This window comes from Dioscorea cayenensis, chromosome 5 (assembly GCF_009730915.1).
Source record: "Dioscorea cayenensis subsp. rotundata cultivar TDr96_F1 chromosome 5, TDr96_F1_v2_PseudoChromosome.rev07_lg8_w22 25.fasta, whole genome shotgun sequence".
NCBI classification, from domain to species: Eukaryota; Viridiplantae; Streptophyta; class Magnoliopsida; order Dioscoreales; family Dioscoreaceae; genus Dioscorea; species Dioscorea cayenensis.
The window spans coordinates 699488-721127 of record NC_052475.1 but is presented as its reverse complement, the minus strand read 5'-3'; the positions used below and the strand labels follow the sequence as shown (position 1 = coordinate 721127).

The window sequence follows — 21640 nt, the reverse complement described above, 5'->3', positions numbered from 1 at the left end:
CCAATTAAATGAATCTTCTAGAACGAGTGATTAGTCAAGCAAAAAGCAAAGGAAAGATTTTCATGCCACGGTGCCTGTAAAGTTGTATTGTTATTAGAGCCATTTATTAATTTAATCAAATTATGATTAGGATTTGGTGGTTTAACTCTCAGTACGGGTTTTTGAGTTAAAAAAACCTGTTTTTATCACTGTATTTAATGAAACTTGAAACTTGGGAATTTTTTAATATCCCACACAGGATCACACTAACTAGTCACAATTGGCCAGTTAGGCTATTAGAGTATTAGTCTATTAACTCTTTGTCAAACATGAATAACTTTTAAATAAAAGATTTTTTTATTAAAATAAAGGTGAAGTTGTAAAAAAATATATAATACATCACGTTAGTTTTACTAGTATGAGGGAGAGTATTCAATTCTTCTCCCTCTTTTGACAATTATCCCATAACTATTTTTATGTGATTAGTTGTCAACATTGAATGTGACCTCTTTATTTGTATATTAAAAATATGTTGTTTATTAGAAAATTGTATTATTATCATTATTTGTTTTAATTGTCTTCTCCTTTATTGGTTCAATGTCAACAACAAGAAAAATCACTGGAAAATGAAACAAGCAATCCATGAGAATGACAATGTACACTTAAATCTAAACCAATCTTGACTGCCATCATGTTCTTGTTTTGTTTTTTGGGAAAATAGATAAACTAGGAATTTATTTAAAGAATTCCTCCATGTTTTTCAAAAGCCATTGTTGAAGTTTTGACTTGAAAATAAAATTTTCAAAATAAAAAATTTATATATAATTGAAAAATAATGGGCTTCGAATTGGTGGAGAAATCAAGTCTAAAAAGAACTACAATGTGCAATAATTTCCTTATGAAAAGTATAATTAAATTGACAGTTGTTCTTTTTTCAACTTTAATTTTTTAGTGTTAACTTCCTACAATATGGTGGTGAACCAAACTATAGGAATTGAAATGTTAACTTCCTATAGATATCTTTTGGTGAACCAAACTATAACAATTGAAATGTTACGTTATACTTTAATAATTATATCGTTAATTATAGTAAAAAAAATAAAGAGATTTCCTATATGCTTATATTTTTTGATATATATATATATATATATATATAAAGAAAATGACCGTAGAAAAACAAGTTGATGCTTGCTCAACTCAAATTTAATTTAATTGGTTGGTGCTTTTATAGAAAAGCTATTAGTGTACAAGTCTCAAACATGAAATAATTTGCATTACTCTTCTACAAGTTTTCACATGGTGGTAAACGATGCTCATAAGATAATATGACATATCATTTTCATTAGATGATAATAAGTAACATTTCACATCTATTAATCCCAATAAAAAAGCAACCTTTTTTTAATGCAAGATATAGTTTCTACATAACAAGTAACATTTCACATCTACTTATCTAAATCAAAAGGCAATTTTTTTTTTTACTTTTTATTTAACTATCAATAATAGTAATACAGCATCTATGATTTTTTTTTAAACAACAAAAAGAGTTCTTCAATATGTTAGTGTTTTTTCTATTTATCAACAACCCTTTAAAAAAATCGCTATCAACATGATATGGGGAAATCTATGTCTTCTTATAGAATTATTTTTTTAAAAAAATAATAATAAACTACAAAATTTATTAAAGAAGGTGACAAAACAAAAATGAACAAAATAACTACAAGACAAGTTGAGCCATCAAACAGAGGAATGGTAGATGCTTTATGTAAGGCAAATGTTAGGATAGATTCCTTAGGATTAACGGTGGATGGACAAAGCAAAGTTGAAACTCCGGTGAGGAACGCTAGATGCTTTAACTAGGACAAATGTTGAGGTGACTACTTGGGAATTAGGATCTTTCTAAGCTTTGCTGGATTGTTTTATTTCAAGATATTGCTCTAAGTAAATCTTATAATTTTCCTGATTTTGATCATTTACAAAAATTTCAATGAACTAAATAGATAAATAAATATAAAAATAAAATTTCTAAAATATTCTGATAAAAGTGATGCTACATTTACATAATAGATTTTACGAATAGATTTCTAATATGATGTTATTTTAATTTCTATAAACTTCAAATTCAAGTAGTAAAAATCCTAAATTCTAAGAATTATAAAACATTATAAAATTCTAAATTTAAAACCCTCAGATATAAACTAAAATATTGTAAAATTTTATATCCAAAATTCTAAAACACTAAATTCTAAACCTTAAATTTTTAATACAAAACTCAAAATCCTTGATTCTAAACTTTAAACCCTAAATGCACATTATTTTAAAAATTTATTCAAAAAATCTATTATGTAAAAATATTATAATGCAAGAACGTTTTGAATGGGTCACCTGAGCGACCTCTGGGGGGCGCGGGAGGCGACGACGGCAAGACTCAAGACGGTAAGGAGGTTACAGGCAGTTACAAGGGCATCAACGACAGCAGGCGGTCCTTTGCACAGGTGGTGAGCTCGGAGTCTTCGGGCAACTCTCACACGTCCAAGAAGGAGGCCAGGCCTGAGTCTAAGAAGAAGATGAAGGGGGGGTGCCAGAATGTCGGGTTCTAAACGGCCTCGATCTCCTACTGACGCAACGTGTGGCCGATGTTTCCGCACCTCTCACACAACCGCGGATTGTCGGCATCAAATAGTCTGTCTGAGATGTGCATGCGTCGGGCACATGGCGGCGAGATGCCCGGTGGTGCGCAGTCCAAATCGTAAAAGACTTCACGTGCGGTCGAAGAAGATGAGTCTCAACGAGGAAGAAGGTGGGTTGAGGGTGGATCCTCAACCGATGCAATCGTTTGTGCAACTTCCGGTTATACCGGTGGTGGGTCATGTTTCACGGGCGTCGCTGTCCATTTTTCTAACCCCGGAAATTGAGAAAATGCGTGAAGACCTCGCCAAAGTTGCTGTTCTTTCTTTGGTGGAGGGCAACGTCAACGATTCGAGTATTTTGGAGGTGGCTCCGAGTATAATCAACAGAAATCTCGCAGGACCGATCACTCCCTTGAATGACTGTGCATTTCTTATTCCGATGACTACCCGGGAAGAGGTCAAAGAGATCTGTAAGCTTGGTAGTTTTCATGCGGCCACCAAGGAGGGACCATGCACGCTGAGGCTTTCTCCTTGGTCGGCGGAGATTGGAGCTGTGGGTCGCGCGGCCGGATCGGGATAATGGGTTTATCTGTGGAATTTCCCTCTGCACGGATGGAGCTGGGGTACAATCGCCGAAGTGGTGCAGCCGGTTGGTGAGCTGGTGGCTTTGTCCCGGGCGACTACACCTCACAAACAGTTCTTGTCGGTGCTCGTCCGCCGTCGAGAGGGGGTTTCACTGCCGTTCGAATTAGACCTCAGCATGGGAATGCGACGTTATAACGTGCTGATAACGGGTGATCGAGGGGTTTTACCATCCTTCTGGAGAGAACTAGGAAGGTATGTGCTGATGGATACTCGTGAGGTAGCTGATCAGCAACATGCACGTAGGAGCACGCATGAAATCTCAGCTTCAGAGAAAGGGAAGAAGTCTGTCGACTCAACTAGAGAACTGAAACCGGTGTCGCCGGAGTGGAGCAAGGATAGAGGACAGGTGGAGCACAACTCCCGTCTAGGTGTCTCGACGGTTTCCGACGTTGTGGTCGAGCCCAGCTCCCACGTCGGCGGTAGGTCGTTGGGAGGGGTGGTCGAGCGTGGCTCCCACAGTGTTGCGCCGACGACGGTCCTTCCGAGGACGTCGGGGGCACGGACCGTTGGTCCAACGCTGACGAGGGAAAGATCCGTTCTCTTTGTCAAGGCTCAGACCTCCGAGCGATTGCGACCGACGAGACCGGACGTGAGGGGGGGCCAGGAACCAAGGGACCGACGTGTCGACTGCTGGAAGGTTAAATCGGTTTCGACGCCAGATGGCAACCAGCGCTCGTCCGAGGTTTCTCGGGTGGCGAAGCACGTGTTGCTTAAAAGGAAAGAGGAGCAGGGAGTTACACGGATCTATGGGGATTCAGAGAAGGACGTGGGCAAGCTTGCTGACCCGTTTCCAGAGCTTGACCCAATCACATTGGGGGATAATGGCTGGTCTACGGGCCGGGGAGACACAAGCGATGAAGCCAATTGCGATCCATTTGTCCTTGGTGAAATTGGTCACAAGATGGGCCAAGACCCATTAACTCAACAGACTGAAAAATAATGTCATTGGGCCCCAGTTGGTGAATGTGGTTGTTGGATCGTCTAGAGAGGAGCATGTCTCTAGGAAGGATGAGGGACGTTTGTTGGGCTGTGGGCCTTCGGATGATCCTCAAGTTTTTAATACACAGGAAGTGGTGGTCGCTCGGACCGTGGAGGTGGAGGAGAACAAGACTTTTGCTGGGCCGGTGGCGGATGGGCCGCCTTAATTTTGCTCAGAACCGATCCTTGGACCCAAGTTAAATTGGGCTACAGAATTGGACTTAGGAATGATTAATTTCAAAGATGAAGCTTCATTGCCCCAGTTGACGCCACCTGTTGGCTTTATTTGGGAATACATTGCAGGAGGATGGGCCCTGAGGCCCGGTACTGGTACACCGAACATTACGACGGGCAATGGACCAACATTGGATCGTGAGGGAGTGAGTTCTACATCTGACAGCAATGAGGAGTCGGACGACTCGTTCTCGGAGTTTGAGAGAAATCTCAAGGAATTATTGCCTGATTTATCTGGGGGATCTGTGTCAGTAGATGGGGATCAAAGGCGCAACACCAGAAAAAGTGAGCGGAAGAAAAAGCCATCTTCACGTTTAAATGAGGAGGCCGGTTTCATTGCTGAACCCCCGAGATCATCAAAGAAGAAGGGACTGAAAGGAGATACTGTCGAAGGTACTTCTTCCAAACCCTTGTTAATTTTTGATTGGAACAATGCTCAACTTGCTAAATATTGTGCTGCATGTGGTATTGCTTTTACCTCTGATGAGAATGCATGTCTAGACCATCTCCATCATTTAGAACTTGCTAGAATGGCCCCCTCGGGGGAGTCGGCTCCTCCTACTGAGGAGCGGGGGAATTAGTGGTGTTTATGAATATTATAACTTGGAACGTGAGGGGGTTGGGGAAACTATCTAAGCGTTATCTGGTTAAGGATTTTCTCAACTTGCACTTTGCGGATGTCTGCTGCCTTCAAGAGTCAAAGCTTGAAGAGATCTCTGATGCAACATGGAGGGAGATTGGTGGGCATCGTCTTGATAAATTCTGTTTTGTTCCAGCAAAAGGTTCGGTCTTAACTAAGGGCACCTTCTGTCTCACGGTGGAATTTTTTTCCAAATTGATGAATGTGACTTGGCGTTGCACAACTGTCTATGGCCCCAACGCTCGCTCGCTTAAGCGTGAGTTTTGGGAGGAGTTGAGAGCAAGTGAGGGACCCCAAGACAAGCCGTGGATTATTTGTGGTGACTTTAATGCAACATTCAAGGTGGAGGATAAAAATGGTGGCATCCCCAATCTTGAAGATATAAGAATGTCCAATATGTTCCTCTACGATTTACAGCTACAGGAGCCTCCGGCGGTTGGTCGTAGGTTTTCTTAGACCAATGGTCAAGCGGAGCCGATCTGGGTGAAGCTGGACAGATTCATAGTCAATGAGGTATGTGCCAGTAGATTCCCCAGAATGATCCAGAATAGTCTGCTGAGGTTGGGTTCTGATCATGTTCTGATTCGGCTGGAGGTGGGATACCACTGCTCTACTCCGCGACCTTTTAGGTACAAAGTAGCTTGGTCAACGGCTGAGGGCTTTGGGGACCTGGTTACAAAGTGGTGGGAGGATTGCTCTCCACAGGGGTGTGGGGCGTTTGTGATGGCAAAAAAATTAATGTATCTCAGAGGCCAGTTGCGCAGATGGGCAAAATTCTCGTTTGGTTCCATCAAGCTCAAAAAACTTGCGTTGTTACACGACATGGATTTACTGGATGTGGCTAAGGAGAATAGGGTGCTATCGGCCGAGGAGGCCAATCAAGAGGTGGCTACCAGAGTGGAGTTGGACCAAATCTGTAAACAAGAGGAAATATATTGGAGACAACGTTCCAGGCTACAATGGCTGAAAGAGGGTGACGACAATACTAGTTATTTTCATGCGGTGGCCAATGGTCGTAAAAATAGAAATTGCATTCCATGTATCGCTCACAATGGTGTCACTGTAACGAACCCTAAAGAAATTGGGAAAGCGTTTTGTGAGCGATTTCAGCAACATTTTGGTCTTAAGAGAACTACCCGTTCCTTGATTGACTTTAGGAAGTTACTGTCTAACAGGAATGCTATGGACCTATCTCGACTCGAAAGGCCTTTCACAATTGAGGAAGTCAAAGCGGCCATTTTTGATTTGGGTAAAGATAAGGCGCCAGGACCTGATGGTTTCCCCCTACAGTTCTTTAGACAGTTTTGGGAGATACTCAAAGGGGACTTGATGCTACTGTGCGAGGATTTTTTCTGGGGGAGAGCTAATCTAGAGCGTATCAATTGGGCTAATATAGCCTTAATCCCCAAAGTGGAAAGCCCGGAGGTGACAGGGGATTTTCGCCCTATCAGCCTAATCAACTCCACACAAAAAATTTTATCTAAGATCTTGGCGTCTAGGCTCAGTAAGGTGATGCATTCTTTGGTTGACGCGAATCAGTCGGCGTTCTTGAAAGGGAGGTGCATTTTAGATAATATTGCCACGGCGGAGGAGCTTATCTTCAGCTTACACAAGCATAAGCTCCCGAGATTTATTCTTAAAGTGGATTTTGCCAAGGCGTTTGGCTTAGTGGACTGGGATTTTCTGTTTGACCTTATGCACACTAGAGGATTCGGGGATAGATGGGTGGGCTGGATCAAAAGTATTTTTGTTTCCTCTAAAGCGTCTATCTTGGTTAATGGAGCTCCGAATGGTTACATTAGATACCGAGGGCTGAGACAGGGTGATCCCCTATCGCCATTACTTTTTGTCTTGGTAACTGATGTTTTAAGCTCGATGTTTGATCATGCCCTCAATGCCAAAATTTTAATTGGTGTTCCTTTGGGGGAGTTAGGGAGTAAGTGCAACCTGCACTATGCTGATGATTTGTTGGTTTTATCGTCGGGGGGGTTGGAGGACCTTAGGATTATTAAGCTGATCCTCTACCTGTTTGATGGGATGTCGGGCCTGGAAACAAACTTCTCAAAAACATGCCTTTATTCAAGCAAAACGGGTGAGCTTCCGGATCAGGTGGCGGCGGCGACCATCCAGTATAAGGTGGGCCTCTTGCCGGTTACTTATCTGGGCATCCCAATTTCGGGGAGAAGACCGAGGCGTCAAGATTGGGAAGGGGTTATAATCAAGGTAAGAAGAAGACTCGCGACTTGGAAAATGAAGCATATTTCTTTAGGGGGTCGACTTACTCTGGTGAACTCGGTGCTATCGGCCATTCCCACATTCTGGATGTCTTTGTTTCGACTACCTTGCTGGGTTATTAAGGACATCGACCGCATTAGAAGGGATTTTTTGTGGTCGGGGCTGGATATTGAGCGTCCGGGCTGTCGGCTAGTCTGCTGGAAAAATCTTTGTCGACCCAGGGACCAGGGTGGTTGGGGCATCTTGGATTTAACCAATTTCAACCAGGCTTTACTTGGGAAATGGTGGTGGAAATATATGATGGACCCCTCTTGGGGTGGTGCGATGGTTATCCAATTTAACTACTGGTGCAGCGTTCCCAATTGTTGGCCGGCTCAAATAGGTTGAATCTCCTTCTTTTGGAAGGGGGTTTTATCCTGCTTGCCGGCTCTCAGAAGTTGTATTTTGCACGAAGTCAACAAGGGCAGAGAAACACTCTTTTGGAAGGATGGCTGGCTCAATGGGATTGCACCTATGGATATGTGGCCCGACGAATTCCGGGCTAGCCGGCGCTCCCAACGACACGATTCACGAGCTTATCCATTTATTAGAGGAATCCCGTTTGTCGATAATGATTTCATTCGTCGAGTTAATGACCAAGTGAGGAGGCCCGATAATCGATGGGGGACAAAAAGAAATGGAGACTCACTGGGAATGGTTGCTTCTCGGTGAAGTCATTTTATAATCGACTGGTCGATGGTGGACTAAGGTGCCCAGTGTCGCGCTTTTTTTGGCGTGGTGGATGCCCTAAGAAAATCAACCTCTTTAATTGGCTTGCTTGGCAAAATAAAATTCTGACCCTGGAGAATTTGGCGAAAAGAAGATGCAACAGGTTACCTACGGCGACATGTGTACTATGTCATGCGGAAACTGAGTCCAGTAACCACCTCTTCTTGCACTGCTCCTATGCCAAATTTGTGTGGGATCACTTTGTCAGGTTACTGTAGTTTCCTTCAGCTCCGAACTCTCTTAAGGATCTTTGGGGTCATTGGAGATTTAGTTTGCCTAACGAGAAAAAGGCCTTTGGGGACCTTGTAGGGAAAGCAATAATTTGGAATATCTGGCTTGCTAGGAACGATCTTATTTTCAATGCCAATGCTTTGACTGCACATTGTCTCATTTTGAAAATTAACCATATGCTTGTATCTTGGTCCTCTTCACTTGTAGATGGTAATAGAGAGAAGATGGAGGATGCTATCAATACTATTAAGAAGAGTCTGGAGTTTCTTGGTCCTCAAGTGACGGCTTTTGGGGGGACTAGGACTGCGGAGGAGGCTCATGTTCCGGAAGCTGGCTAGTCACTGATGTTTGTTTGTCGGGGGGCCTTGGTCCTTGCACTGGGTTTGTGGTTGTTTCTTATTTTTGTTGTAACTTACCACATCTAGTGGTTAACTTTTGTACTGTTTGTTTCCTTTAATTGAAGTGATTTATCCACCTTTTCAAAAATATTATTAATTCCATAAGTAGATATTTATATGTAGTCTTTAGCATAAATATTTCAAACTAATGTTATAATTTTCATATCACAAAATCACTCCTTGTATATCCCATAACCTCCAATATATATTAATTTAATGATTAGAAAAATATATGAAACAATTATTTAAACAAAATAATATAAATAAATATAAAATTAAAATAAAAAAATATAACTCTAAAAGTATTTATTGTGATCAGTACTCGATCAGTAAATCAAAATTTAATAAAATGTACATAAAAAATTCTACCAAAATAATTTCATAAAATAAAACTTCTAATTATACACATCCACTATTGTGAAGTGACTCCACAAGCAATGAAAAAAAAAATTGCACACAAGATGTCTCTAGAACATCCAACATGTAAAGAAGACTGTGGGGAATTTATATTATTTAGCATTCTATGATGTAGTACAAAGAAATGATTCTCTCACACATATAAATTTTACTATCTAATTTATATAATAAGTTTTTCATCAAAATTCTAAACATATTTAAAATCTATAACATATTTTAAAAAATAAAATAAATCTGAAATAACTTTGAATTAATTTAAATAATAAAACAGGATTAAAGGCATGTTTTCTTTTAAAGAGGACTTTCCGCAGAAATTATTCATTTCATACTAATTTCTCATGAGCGTTAATTCTCCGTGTCCATGTCCATGTCCATGCTGTCAATCAAGAGAGAAAGACACTCATATGTATGACAGCTTGGGCTTTAATTCTTTGAAAGAGAGAAAGATGAAGTGTAGAATCACATGGTGCACACTGCATAGAATCTCACACAAAATATGTTCATTGTCCTGCTATTTATAGCAACTTTAACCCCTTTTTTTTCCTGATCAAGAACCCTATCTCCATCAATATTTACACACACAAAACACACACACACACATATATGTTATGAGATGTAGGACTACTTTTTATCTGAGATGATTCTTCCAACCATGGAAAGAGCACACCACCATTAATAGCAATCTGCCATCCTTGGTGCAACCTCTAATTAGATATGTTCCAACACCACCAAACCTCATACATTCTCTTCTTTTTCATTATTAGCAAAAAAGATGAAAAAAAGGTTCCATGATCACCCATCAAACTAATGAAGAAGCATATGAAATGACAGTTATATATATATATATATATATACATATATATATTTAAATACTTTAAACTGAAGAGAAAACATTGGAGAGAGACTGAGAGAGACAGAGAGATAAAGAGATATATTCTGAACAAGCGTCAGCTAGTTTGCATATGTACCATTAATAATACAGAATTTAAAATAGCTTTTAAACAAGCCATGCTCATGACTCCACAGCAGCTCTCATGGGGGTCCTAAAAGGTTATAAATAGAGCCTTCTAGGACTCTTCTAATGCTCAGTAAGAAGAAGAAGAAGAACAAGAACAAACTTCATTAGTAAGTCTTGTGTAGGTGTTACAACAATGGCAAGGACTGTGGAGCCTCTCATAGTTGGGAGAGTTATTGGAGAAGTCCTAGACTGTTTCAACCCAAGTGTGAAGTTGAATGTGATTTACAATGCCAACAAACAGGTCTGTAATGGCCATGAGTTTTATCCTTCTGCAGTGGTAGCCAAACCAAGAGTTGAAGTCCAAGGGGGTGATATGAGGTCCTTCTTCACATTGGTATACATAAATTAATTAATACATGGATATTTGTTTGTATTTATATACAATCTCTATGCTCTTCATACTTATGATGCATGTATATACATACAGATCATGACAGACCCGGATGTTCCTGGCCCCAGTGATCCATACCTGAGGGAGCACCTACACTGGTAAGTACTACATAATATATATATATATATATATATAAAAGAGTCATGCATGCATGCCTATGTTTGAACATATATGTGAAAGGTTAAACTTTAACACAGTTGCATATTTTAACTGCAGGATTGTGAGTAATATCCCTGGCACCACTGATGCATCTTTTGGTAAGTCCTTAATATATATATAGTGAAGTTGAAGTTGAAGTTGAAGTTGAAGTTGAAGTTGACTAAAATGCTAAGAAAATGAACATTATTAATTAACAAGCAGGGAAGGAGGTGGTGAGCTATGAGAACCCAAGGCCAAACATAGGAATTCACAGGTATGTGTTTGTGCTTTTCAAGCAGATGAAAAGGCAAACATTGATAACACCAGAATCCAGGGATAACTTCAACACTCGCCGTTTTGCGGAGGAGAATGAGCTTGGCCTTCCCGTCGCCGCCGTGTACTTCAATGCACAGCGTGAGACGGCGGCCAGGAGACGTTGATCAGTTTGATCACTTTTAACTGAAAGAAATTAAGCTAGAGTAAGTTTGGTGTAGTATGTTATGTTATGTTATGGATCAAAGGTATGAATGATGAATTGAAGGATAAAAAAAAAAAAATAAAAAGGGAGTGGGAATGGTACTTGAATAAAATGTTAATGTTTTAGATTGATGTTTGTCTTATCAATGTCAAACAAACTGTGGAGTTTGAAGGAAAAGGCAATGACGTGTCGGTTAGGAGGAGCTAAGAAAGGTACAAGACCAATGGGGGGGTTCTGGTTATGCATGCCTTGTTGTCATTTGTCTGTCAGCGTTCGCTTGTATTGGTTTTCATTTGTACTTTTTTTTTTTTTTGGCTATCAATTTCTTTCGCTATCATTAGAAATTAGCTGTGTTTGTGTTTCTCTTTTATACCAGAAACGTGCTACTCTACTGCAAGCACCTCTCTCTTTCTCCATCTCCCGCTTTTATTTATTTATTTTATTTATTATTTTTTTAAATAAAATGAAATAAATAATATTTTTTTAAAATAAGACGGATAAACCACTAATTTATAAAAAAAAAAAATATTACAAAATTTCAAATAGTAACTTTTTTATAGAATAATTTTTAATAATATTAAAAAAATATAAATAAAGAAACAAATACATACAAATAATAAAATAACACATGACAAAACAAAAACTAGGAGACAGTCTTTATAAATAATGCACTCCTAATCAAAACGGACAAAAACACTCAAACACAAAAGGGGAAGATATAACGGTTTACAATACATTATATAAAGAAGAAAAGACCAATAAATGGATTCCAAACTCTAGGTAATTGATTTCATGATTTATCCCCATTTCTCACCCATGATAAAAAGGGCAAAAACAGAAACATTTGATGTTGCAATATTTTATTTAAATAAAAAGAACATACCCTCATAATAATATGATAATATTATATTATTATTAGAAAAAAAAAAACAAAATATTTGCTTGGTCAGACTACTTACATAGAGAACGACAACATAACGTAGTGGATTGCCACATGCCAGTGAATAGACAGATGCATAATTAAAACCCTACACCATGTGATACTGGCACTACAAAAGACAATAAAAATTCATCACATGCATGTTCAGAAAATTTACAGATAACATTCTAAATTACTAAATCCTCTTGATATGTAATTTTAGAGAGCAGAGATATGACTCATCACATAAAGGATCCATTCGTGACAATACTCTGCGTCCAGAAACAGTGGATAAAGAATACTTAAATTAATAAAATTTTTAAAGGATTAATAAACGACCATAATAAATGAATTTTATATTTATAACCTTAAATAGAGGAAGCTTGTGACCTATTATAAAAAAATAAGAAATATAATTGGTGATGGAAAAGGTGAATTTTTTTTTATAAAAAGTTCGTAATTAACGGACACAAACAAAGATGTTGCTGAATAAGAATATTAAAAGTACAATATAAAACTTCTGCTGGCCTTTAACTTGTACATCAATTTTTGGTTGAAAACATATTTCAACAACTGAAGTGGCTCATCAAACTTAAGCCATTCCATTTAAAACTGAACAGCCACAAAGTACTACAGTCCTTTATATATATATATACATACATATAGTGATTTTACAAACACTTTGATAGCAAAGGCGAACACCTCATTTATTTATATATTTTTTATAAATAAATAAATCACATGCGTTCACTAAAATTTAATAAGATGAATAGGCCATATGCATTAACAATAAGCAAGAGGAAGGACCACAAGAGCCACATCAACAGCTAGAAAGGGCATTAGCTCAATATATATATATATATATATATATGTATACAAAACAAAAAACAGTAAAATACAATAATAAATGCACTCCTGCGGATATCATTCTCCAGTGACAGCATCATCTGACGATCAAAAATCAAATGGGATCCCCAAATTCCAGGTTGAAGGCACACCTTTTGATAGGAAAACTTGTGTTTGATAATAAAAGCCTATTCTTCCATCTTTGGCTTCCTTGATTCAAATAATTCAACGAATTATTGAATTCTAAAAAAATAAAAAAATTAATAATAATATTATAATAATACTTATAATATTAGTAATAATAACGTCCATAAAACATTAATAAATACCTCTCCCATTAAAAGACTTCCAGTTCTATGATACTAATCCCACTATGGAAGACTTAATTTATGAGCCTTTCATTGCTTGTGTTCAAAACACATTGATATCTTTGGCTAGCAGACTTACAATTTGATCCCGTATCGACGGGAAAAAAACACAGACAAACTATCATTACCTTTGAGCATACATTGCTGACAATACGCATACATTGTATGCTGATTGTATATGTGTTTTTTGTATTTGTCTTTAAAAGCAAACAAACAAATATCTATGTTATCTCTCTCTTAGGGTGGTCATGCCCCTCACGGATGAACAACTTATTAGATCACAAACAATATGACTAGCTTAGGATCCCTTCACTGATCTTATAGAGGGTGTGATTTCACCTTTTGACGGAGATGGAACCTTGTTTTTTCCATCCCTAACACCAAAGTCCTCCACAAGAATCATTCCTATGTTTGGTAGTAGAGACAGCCCAATCTCTAGCATGATCCCTTGAAGGGCGGAGGGTGGGAGATGTTTTTCATTTTACTTAAAAAATAATAATAATAAAAAGTAAAAAATCCTTGGAAATCAGACAATCCTTGAGGTCAAATGAATAAAAGATACTTACCAGTAGCCACAGAGAAGCGCATAACAAGGGCAAAAATGTCAGCGAGTATTAGAATCCACTCATGCTTAATCCAAATTACGAGAGAGATTCAAGAGATTCACGTGGGCCCTCCTGGGAGAGAAAAACAAGCAAAAGCACACGTCATCTATAAAAGCCTTGTATTTCTCAAAAATAAAAAAAATAAAAAATCTATAAAAGCCTTGTAGGTTCCTAGTGAACGGCACTATGCTTAGATCTGATGCCAAAGAACACCAGAGAACCCTACAAAACACTACTGACTCCTCAATTTGGCTTATTGCAACCCCCTTGTTTATTTTTTATTTTTTATTTATTGCGTCTTCAGTAACTATAGAGAGCATATGCATGTTACTGTTCTGTATCTACACTCACGTATCCGAGCTGGAAGATATATGGCAAAACGACATAGCAATTTAGTAACTACAAGACAGTGCCACAAACAAGAGAAGCATACAAATTAATGAACACAGGCTAACTTTTTCACAGTTAATACTCCAACAAGAATGTCTTAGTTGCAGCCACACTATGTGGCATAACTGACAGACACCTGCGCAGAGAAGATTAGTGAAAGTGAAAGTAATATGCAACTAAACACAAAACACTCAGGTTCCATTTGATTTTGGCTTTTCTTGGTTTGGGTGTGAGGTTGATGTTTCTAACGAAGAATTATTTGATCATTATCACCCATGCAAACTTAAGGCAGCTAATGAAGCAAAAGTAGGATTATTGTGAAGGAGTTGACCAAATTGAACAATGGAAGGAAATTGAAGAAAATAAACAATCACAACTATCTCTAATCAAAGCTAAGAAATGCGAAGTAGGCAACATTGCCCTACTTAGCTGCTCAATCATCTATATACAATCACAGACAGCATTCTTGAACTGAAAGTGATGCCTCATTGGAGTTTTGGTCAACAAACATCTCCGCATATTCTCATATTCTCGATGGAGTTAAAGAGCAACTATTTCCAATTACTTTCCTTGCTAACTCTTCTTCTTTAGTCAGCTAACATGAAATAAGAATCAATATATAGATGGGGCGAGTGGAAATTGTCATGCGAAGTGTGAGAAGTAACAGAAAATAGCATTAGTTTCTGCTTAAAACTGCAGCTGATGACCTATGGTCAATCAGGAGGCCATTTGCATAAACCACCAACCTCAATCATTTTGAAGTTTGGTAAGCTGGGTTACAACGGTTTTTTATTCCTTCATTGCTTTGCTCCTACAAGAATTATTTGATAATAGAGATTAACATATAGTAACTTGATTAAAAAAACAATAATTTGTATGCTCCACGGTGTGTCCTAGTTGTCCAACAGAAAGTTCAAATTTCTGGTAAATTAAAAAAATAATTTAGATCAGGGATGCAGGTTTAGTTTGGATGTTATGTTACCATTGCAAAAATTATTGATCAGATTGACAGTGTGGGTCAATATCAGTTATCCTATTCCAATGCCTGCCCTGTAACCTGCCAACGAAAGTCACACTTTCTGCTGGTTTCCACTAGAAAGGTTCTCTGATAACTCTGAAGTTCAAGATCAGATCCATCCATTAGGTAAGTTTCTTTTGAATAAAAAAAAAATCAAATTTTCTGCACATTATTATACCTCAGCTCATGCATATGATTGAAGTGACAGACTGGTAGAGTGAAAGATATCCCAGAAAGAAAATCTGCAAGACCTACAAAATAAGAGCTCCACAGCCTGATAGTTCTGAAACCGCACAGCAGACTTACATTGAATAAAGCAATATGTTGGAAAGATAAATTAATATGAAAAAATCATATCCAGTCATTTACAATGCTCTGTCATGTTCAATAGAAATGCCTGAAATGTTTACAAGAATTTGAATTTGAGAATCTGAAATAAGGGTTCAAATTCAAACCACAACAGTTTGTGAGGCAGTTTTGTTGTAAGAATAATTAATCACATAAACTACAAAACTGGAATGGAGATCAAGTACCTTAAGTAAAATAACATGTTCCAGTTGTTCTGTGTCTGCAGTTTACCTTGTTGCAGATCAACATCTAAGGGAAATACCATGTCATAAATTAAAAAAAAAAAGAGACAAGATATGGTGTTATAACCAAATGCAACAGTTCGTGAAGTGATTCAATAAGAAATGAAAACCTAAAGAGATTTTCAAATGACTCCAAGGAAAGAATTATATTTGTGGTTTAACTCCTTACTGAAATAAATCAGTAAAGGGGACCTTTTTCATGCCAAGTGGATATAACACATTTCACCAACCAAAAAAAAAAGAGAGACAAGAATCTAATCTCAAAGCATATATTTACAGGATCTCAGCTTGTAGTTAAGCATTTGTGGCTTTTTATCAATTTAAACACTAGTAAGCAATACGATTATAGGAGATAATGAACAGCATCAGATCCTGATGTTTGCACAGACAACACAATGCTATACAGATAATAAAGGGATAAACAATGGCACCATAAATCATCGCAAAAATTGTCCATGAGTAAGTGCAAAATAGAACAGGGGAAGATAAGTCATGCCTCAGTAAAAATCTGCATAAAGCACTAGTATACCAAACAAAGATGGCATACAAAATTTCCAAAACATGATTAAAATAATCTAGAATCAAATAACAGTAGCAACAATATAAATCCAACTCAAATCTACAAAATCGAAATTCCACATATCTATTAAAGCACCACATGTCACAGACAATTAGCTGAAAAAGAAAATTTTTGAGAAGTTCTATTCATATTGATTGACAGCAAAAAATTCTTCTACAGGTTATCATTTGTCATTATGCATCTTAACATGAAAATTCTTCACTCTAATACAATAATTAAATTTAGCCAATTACCATGATTTTGCTGTCCCTAAATGATGCAGTCAAGTGGTCGTTGAGCTCAACAATCATCTCTACCAAATTCTCATTCCAATTTCAAGAAATAATCAACCAATCATACAAAGTATTTCCAAAGAACCTGAATCCCCATTGTATCAACTTCATCCACACCATAAACCTGAAATACAACTATATTTTCATCATCAAAAGAGATCAGCATAAATAAGATCAATGAGACACATTCCTAAATCTGATCATTCATCTTCAGAAGCTTGAAGAACAAAGCACAAGTAAACATCAACAAACTTATAAATGCACCATCAAACTTCAAATTAAAAATGAATGTACAAAGGATCGACAATTCCACGGCAATTCAAGCAACAAGAACGAATTCAAAACTAACTGAGAGAATTTGTGTGTGTGAGAGGTAAGACCATTATCGGCGGCGAGAGGAGATCTCAGGACTAGGGTTTGAAGCATTCCCGCGAAGCACATCGCGGCTCTCAGAGCAAAGAAACAAAATAAGACTTCAAAATTGAAAACTTGAATCGAGGGAACACTAATTTTAATCTTAACGGGTTAACCCGTTGCGCGGGTTTCAAACCCGATCCAATAAGAGGGGCCAATGTATGGACACGTGTACACTCCTCAGGCCTGGGAAAGCACTTTAAATGGCGACGTGTCGCAATTTTAGTACAACGGTGACACGTGTTGTCTTAAAACAACGACAGAGAGAAATCTAGGACTGGAAACACGTGCCTTTTGGTCGGATGTAGTGCATATATAGCAGCTTAAGTAGCTTCATCCTTGTTTGAAGGAGAGCGAGTGAAAAGAGTTGGAAGGAGCTTGGCATCATTCATCATGAAGGTGTGTGTTTCATTGTTTATGAATGCTTTGCTGCTTTGTTCTGTGTGGTTTTATTAGCTTGTCTACTCTTCTTGTTTTCCCTTGTCAACTTTGTCTGAGTCTCAAACTTTCTTGGATATAATTACTAGTATTGTACTTAATTTGTTGATCTGGAAATGATGAAAGGTTCATGAGACAAGGTCTCAAACTCATTCATCTGCTGAGGAAGAAGGGAAGACAGGGACAAGAAGGCAAAAAACAGAGAGCAGAGGACATGAAGGTGACCATCCTTCATCCAAAAACAAGAAGGCTAAGGTGGCGAACAATGAGAATGGGAAGGATAGTGGTAAGTCTATTGTTGAAGTTGGTGAAGAGTTTGATGAGTTCTGCAAGACTATGAAGGAGCATCTCTCTGTTGAGGAGATGAGAAGGATACTTGAAGTTAATGGTCAAGATGCTTCTGGTTCTGATGATGCTGTTGTAACAAGATGGTACTAGTTTCACAACATCCATCCCATTAGTTTTGTATTCAATGTTCTCTATGGTTTGATGGAAATGTTTTTTGACAGCCAAGATTTGATGTTTTATGGACCTCTGGAAAGATGTCCTGTGTGTAATGGGCAACTAGAATGCACAGGGAGGAACTATGAATGCAGAGGAGCTTACAGTGAGTGGTCTGCTTGTGTCTACAACACTAGAGATAATCCAAGGAAGGATGAATCCCTCAAGCTGCCTGAGGGTATTGAGAGTTCAAAAGTGAATGATGTGAGTTAGCTTCTATTATTTTCGATTCGGTTTTTCTCTGTGCATGAAGAAAGTTGGCAATATTCATCCATTGTTGTGCCTTGACAGTTGGTCAAGAGTCAGCAGTTAAAATCATATCCTAAGAGGTCCTTGTTCCCGGAGGACAAGCCTTTTGCCGGCATGACTATTTCACTATCTGGGAGGCTTACTCGAAGACATGTAAGAAGCAAACTAGTAAACTAGTAAATTACTCTGACTTGTTTGATTTTGGTTGTGAAATGTATCAATCTTAACAGGAAGACTGGAAAGAAGAGATTGAGAAGCATGGTGGAGTTTGCTCCAAGTCTATTATCGGTAAGCTTCTTGCATTGGAATTGGTTTGAATTTATTGGATTCATGCTTCAGTTTATGTGTAGGTGTGACATGCTTGGTTGTATCTCCTGCTGAACGTGAGAGAGGTGGTTCATCTAAATTAGTGGAAGCAATGTAAGTCCTTGATTTAATTAGCGTCATTTATCTAGTTACAATCATCCAATGATACACTGTGGTATCCTTGTCTCAGGGAGAGTGGCATTCCAGTGGTGAGTGAGAAATGGCTAGTTGATAGCATTGAGAAGGAGAGAGCTCAACCTTTGGATGCATATGATGTTGTGTCTGACCTTGCTCCAGAAGGAAAGGGCATTCCCTGGGACAAACAGGATCCTAGTGAAGAAGCTTTGCAGTCTTTGATAGCAGAGGTTTTTAATTTCTATTTTTTGGGATAGATGTCCAAGTGCTCTCTTCGGCTCTTGTTATATATTTTTGGCTTTGATGTTTGTTTTGAGTACAGCTTAAGCTTTATGGTAAGAAAGCAGTCTATAAGGATTCCAAGTTGGAGCAGCAAGGTGCTAAAATCTTTGAGAGGGATGGCATAATTTATAACTGTGCTTTCTCCAACTGTGACCTGGGGAGAAGAGTGAATGAGTATATATGCTCTGCCCATCTCCTTTATTACCAATTACTTGTCATGGTTTTGATATACAATGGCCTCTTTTATAGGTATTGCATTATGCAGCTCATTGTGGTGCCAGAGGCTAATGTTCACTTGTATTACAAGAAGGGGAGAGTTGGAGATGATCCTAGAGCAGAAGAAAGAGTCGAGGAAATGCCAAACGAGGATGATGCGGTGAAAGAATTTGTTCGGCTTTTTGAGCTGATAACTGACAATGAGTTTGAACTTTGGGAGAGTGAGAAGAAATTTGTTAAGAAACCACTCAAGTTCTTTTCAGTTGACATGGTATATTTGTATATTTTTTATTCACAATTGCAGAACCTTTTGTTTCATTTTTTACATGCTGTTAATTACTGTCGGAATGCTCATAGGATGATGGGGTTGATGTCCGTTATGGAGGACTTGGTCTTCGTCAGATGGGGGTTGCTGCTGCTCATTGCAAACTTGATTCTATGGTAGCAAATTTTATGAAGGTTTTATGCAGCCAGGAGATCTACAGGTATGTCTCAAAATTCCTGACTGCATTGTGGTCGGCACAAGCCATACCAAACTGCTACTGTTTTTTCAATAGATATGCTTTGATGGAAATGGGGCATGACAATCTAGATCTTCCAATGGGAATGCTTTCTGAACTTCATCTGAAGAGATGTAAGTGAGATTTACCAAGCTATTTGACCATTTGTCCTATCTCTATCTATTGTTTGTGTTTATGCTCTGCAAAATGACTCTGAAGGTGAAGAGGTGCTCTTAGAATTTAGAGATGCTCTGAAATCACAATCACATGGAGAACAAGATCAGAAGGCTTATGTTAAATTGGTTGGGCTCAGTAGCAAGTGGTTCACTCTTATGCATTCCACTCGTCCCTTCATTATCAGAAATTTCGAAGAATTTGCAGACCATGTAAAACTATGATCCTCATCCTCTTTTCTCATTTGTACATCCTTCACCAGCATTTCCTTTAGTGACATTCTACCTCTTTACACAGGTTGCTGCGCCATTGGAGAGTATCAGGGACATTGTTGTTGCATCACACTTAGTAGGAGACATGACTGGTGCCACGATCGACGATCCCCTGTTTGATCGATATAAGAAATTGGGATGCTCTGTCACTCCTTTGGACAAGGAATCTGATGATTACAAGATGATAGTCAAGTACCTGAAGAAGACATATGAACCAATCAAGCTCGGAGATACCGTAAGAACCTACATTCTTAGTAGTAAAGCATGATCAGTTTTACCAAGAACTCTTATCAAACTTGGTGTGATCTCTGTTAATCTACAGGTATATGACGCATCAGTAGAGAACATCTTTGCAGTCGAGTCGAGCTCTTGCCCCTCTTACGACGAAATAAAGAAAATGGCAAACAAAGTCCTTTTATGGTGCGGTAAGTCGAATCTTTTTCTTAAATTTTTTAAAAAAATTGTGTTATATTAGACTGTAACTCATCCATTTATTGCAGGAACAAGGAGTTCGAACCTGTCAAGGCATTTGCAAAAAGGCTTCTTGCCTTCAATCTGTTCCATACCAGTTCCAGGCTATATGGTTTGTTTTTAAGTTTAACATCGATGAGTAACGATAAGATGTAGAGTTATATAATGCTTGTCTAATTTTCTAACTGGCAGTTCGGGAGGGCCATAGTGTGCTCAGATGCGGCAGCAGAGGCTGCAAAGTATGGATTCACGGCGGTTGACAGACCGGAAGGTTTCTTAGTCTTGGCCATTGCTTCACTAGGACAGCAGATAACTGAGATATCAACTGCACCAGAGGTATGGTATTATTATTAGTATAGATACAAAAATCATCGCTCCTGATTCACAGAACTGGAAATACATTTATGTTAAGCTTGATAAATCTTTGGTGTGGAGATAGGATCCAGAAGCATTGGAAGATAAGAAGACAGCAGTGAAAGGAATAGGCAGGAAAACAACAGATGAAGCTGAGCACTTTGTCTGGAAGGATGACATAAAAGTTCCTTGTGGACGTCTGATTGAATCTGGCAACAAGAACAGCCCACTTGAATACAATGAATATGCTGTCTATGATCCCAAACAGGTAAATATCATTTCTAAATTCTGCATTGTTACTAATAGATCTTTTTCACCTTATTGTATTTTGCAGGCGAGTATCAGGTTTTTGGTTGGAGTGAAATATGAAGAGCAGAACATGGGAAATGGACACAGTTGAGTGAAGATCACTGATCATCTATTTCCTCTTTGCTAACTCTTGAGCTTGAAAGTCTGGTGATTGTTTTGGAGGTTTTGACAGAATCACCATACAAACTTAGAACAACAACTACTTGAGTTATGTAAACATAATACTGTACAAAGATGTTTTATATGGAATG

At 38.2% G+C, this 21640-nt stretch overlaps 2 protein-coding genes and 1 long non-coding RNA gene across 5 annotated transcripts; 2 read left to right on the top strand and 1 right to left on the bottom strand.

The window, feature by feature from the left end:
* The first annotated feature begins 10261 nt into the window (after window positions 1-10261).
* On the top strand, window positions 10262-11499 carry LOC120261831 (CEN-like protein 2). Of its 2 annotated transcripts, none has more exons than XM_039269828.1 (4): window positions 10262-10507; window positions 10601-10662; window positions 10781-10821; window positions 10925-11499. In XM_039269828.1, the coding sequence occupies exons 1-4, from the start codon at window positions 10307-10309 to the stop codon at window positions 11140-11142; spliced, it is 522 nt and encodes a 173-aa protein (XP_039125762.1). In that variant the 5' UTR covers window positions 10262-10306; the 3' UTR covers window positions 11143-11499. The 2 variants fall into 2 exon arrangements, with proteins under 2 accessions (XP_039125762.1, XP_039125761.1); XM_039269827.1 differs by having other exon boundaries at window positions 10922-11499.
* Window positions 11500-13752: 2253 nt separating this feature from the next.
* LOC120260395 lies at window positions 13753-15579 on the bottom strand. Its single transcript, XR_005536398.1, has 3 exons — window positions 15505-15579; window positions 15291-15422; window positions 13753-13990 (listed from the first exon to the last, which is right to left on the bottom strand). It is a non-coding gene; the product is annotated as an uncharacterized LOC120260395 (long non-coding RNA).
* A 1962-nt stretch (window positions 15580-17541) lies between these two features.
* Window positions 17542-21550, top strand: LOC120260581 (protein ADP-ribosyltransferase PARP3). Of its 2 annotated transcripts, XM_039268093.1 has the most exons (18): window positions 17542-17581; window positions 17747-18051; window positions 18130-18325; window positions 18413-18523; window positions 18601-18658; window positions 18721-18790; window positions 18867-19041; window positions 19134-19267; window positions 19343-19580; window positions 19667-19794; window positions 19867-19943; window positions 20029-20195; window positions 20281-20490; window positions 20578-20680; window positions 20756-20838; window positions 20919-21062; window positions 21166-21348; window positions 21415-21550. In XM_039268093.1, exons 1-18 carry the CDS (start codon window positions 17576-17578, stop codon window positions 21478-21480), a joined length of 2454 nt encoding a protein of 817 aa, XP_039124027.1. In that variant the 5' UTR covers window positions 17542-17575; the 3' UTR covers window positions 21481-21550. The 2 variants fall into 2 exon arrangements, with proteins under 2 accessions (XP_039124027.1, XP_039124026.1); XM_039268092.1 differs by having other exon boundaries at window positions 21166-21550.
* Window positions 21551-21640: the final 90 nt, after the last annotated feature.

Excerpts from the sequence above, each read along its gene's own strand:
- LOC120260581 (XM_039268092.1), top strand. Across the intron at positions 18,052-18,129 it reads GATGCTGTTGTAACAAGATG|CCAAGATTTGATGTTTTATG; the intron begins GTACTAGTTTCA and ends GTTTTTTGACAG. Across the intron at positions 18,791-18,866 it reads TCTAAATTAGTGGAAGCAAT|GGAGAGTGGCATTCCAGTGG; the intron begins GTAAGTCCTTGA and ends TCCTTGTCTCAG.
- LOC120261831 (XM_039269827.1), top strand. The coding sequence starts at position 10,307 with ATGGCAAGGACTGTGGAGCCTCTCATAGTTGGGAGAGTTATTGGAGAA. Across the intron at positions 10,663-10,780 it reads CTGAGGGAGCACCTACACTG|GATTGTGAGTAATATCCCTG; the intron begins GTAAGTACTACA and ends TTTTAACTGCAG. Across the intron at positions 10,822-10,921 it reads CACCACTGATGCATCTTTTG|CAGGGAAGGAGGTGGTGAGC; the intron begins GTAAGTCCTTAA and ends TTAATTAACAAG.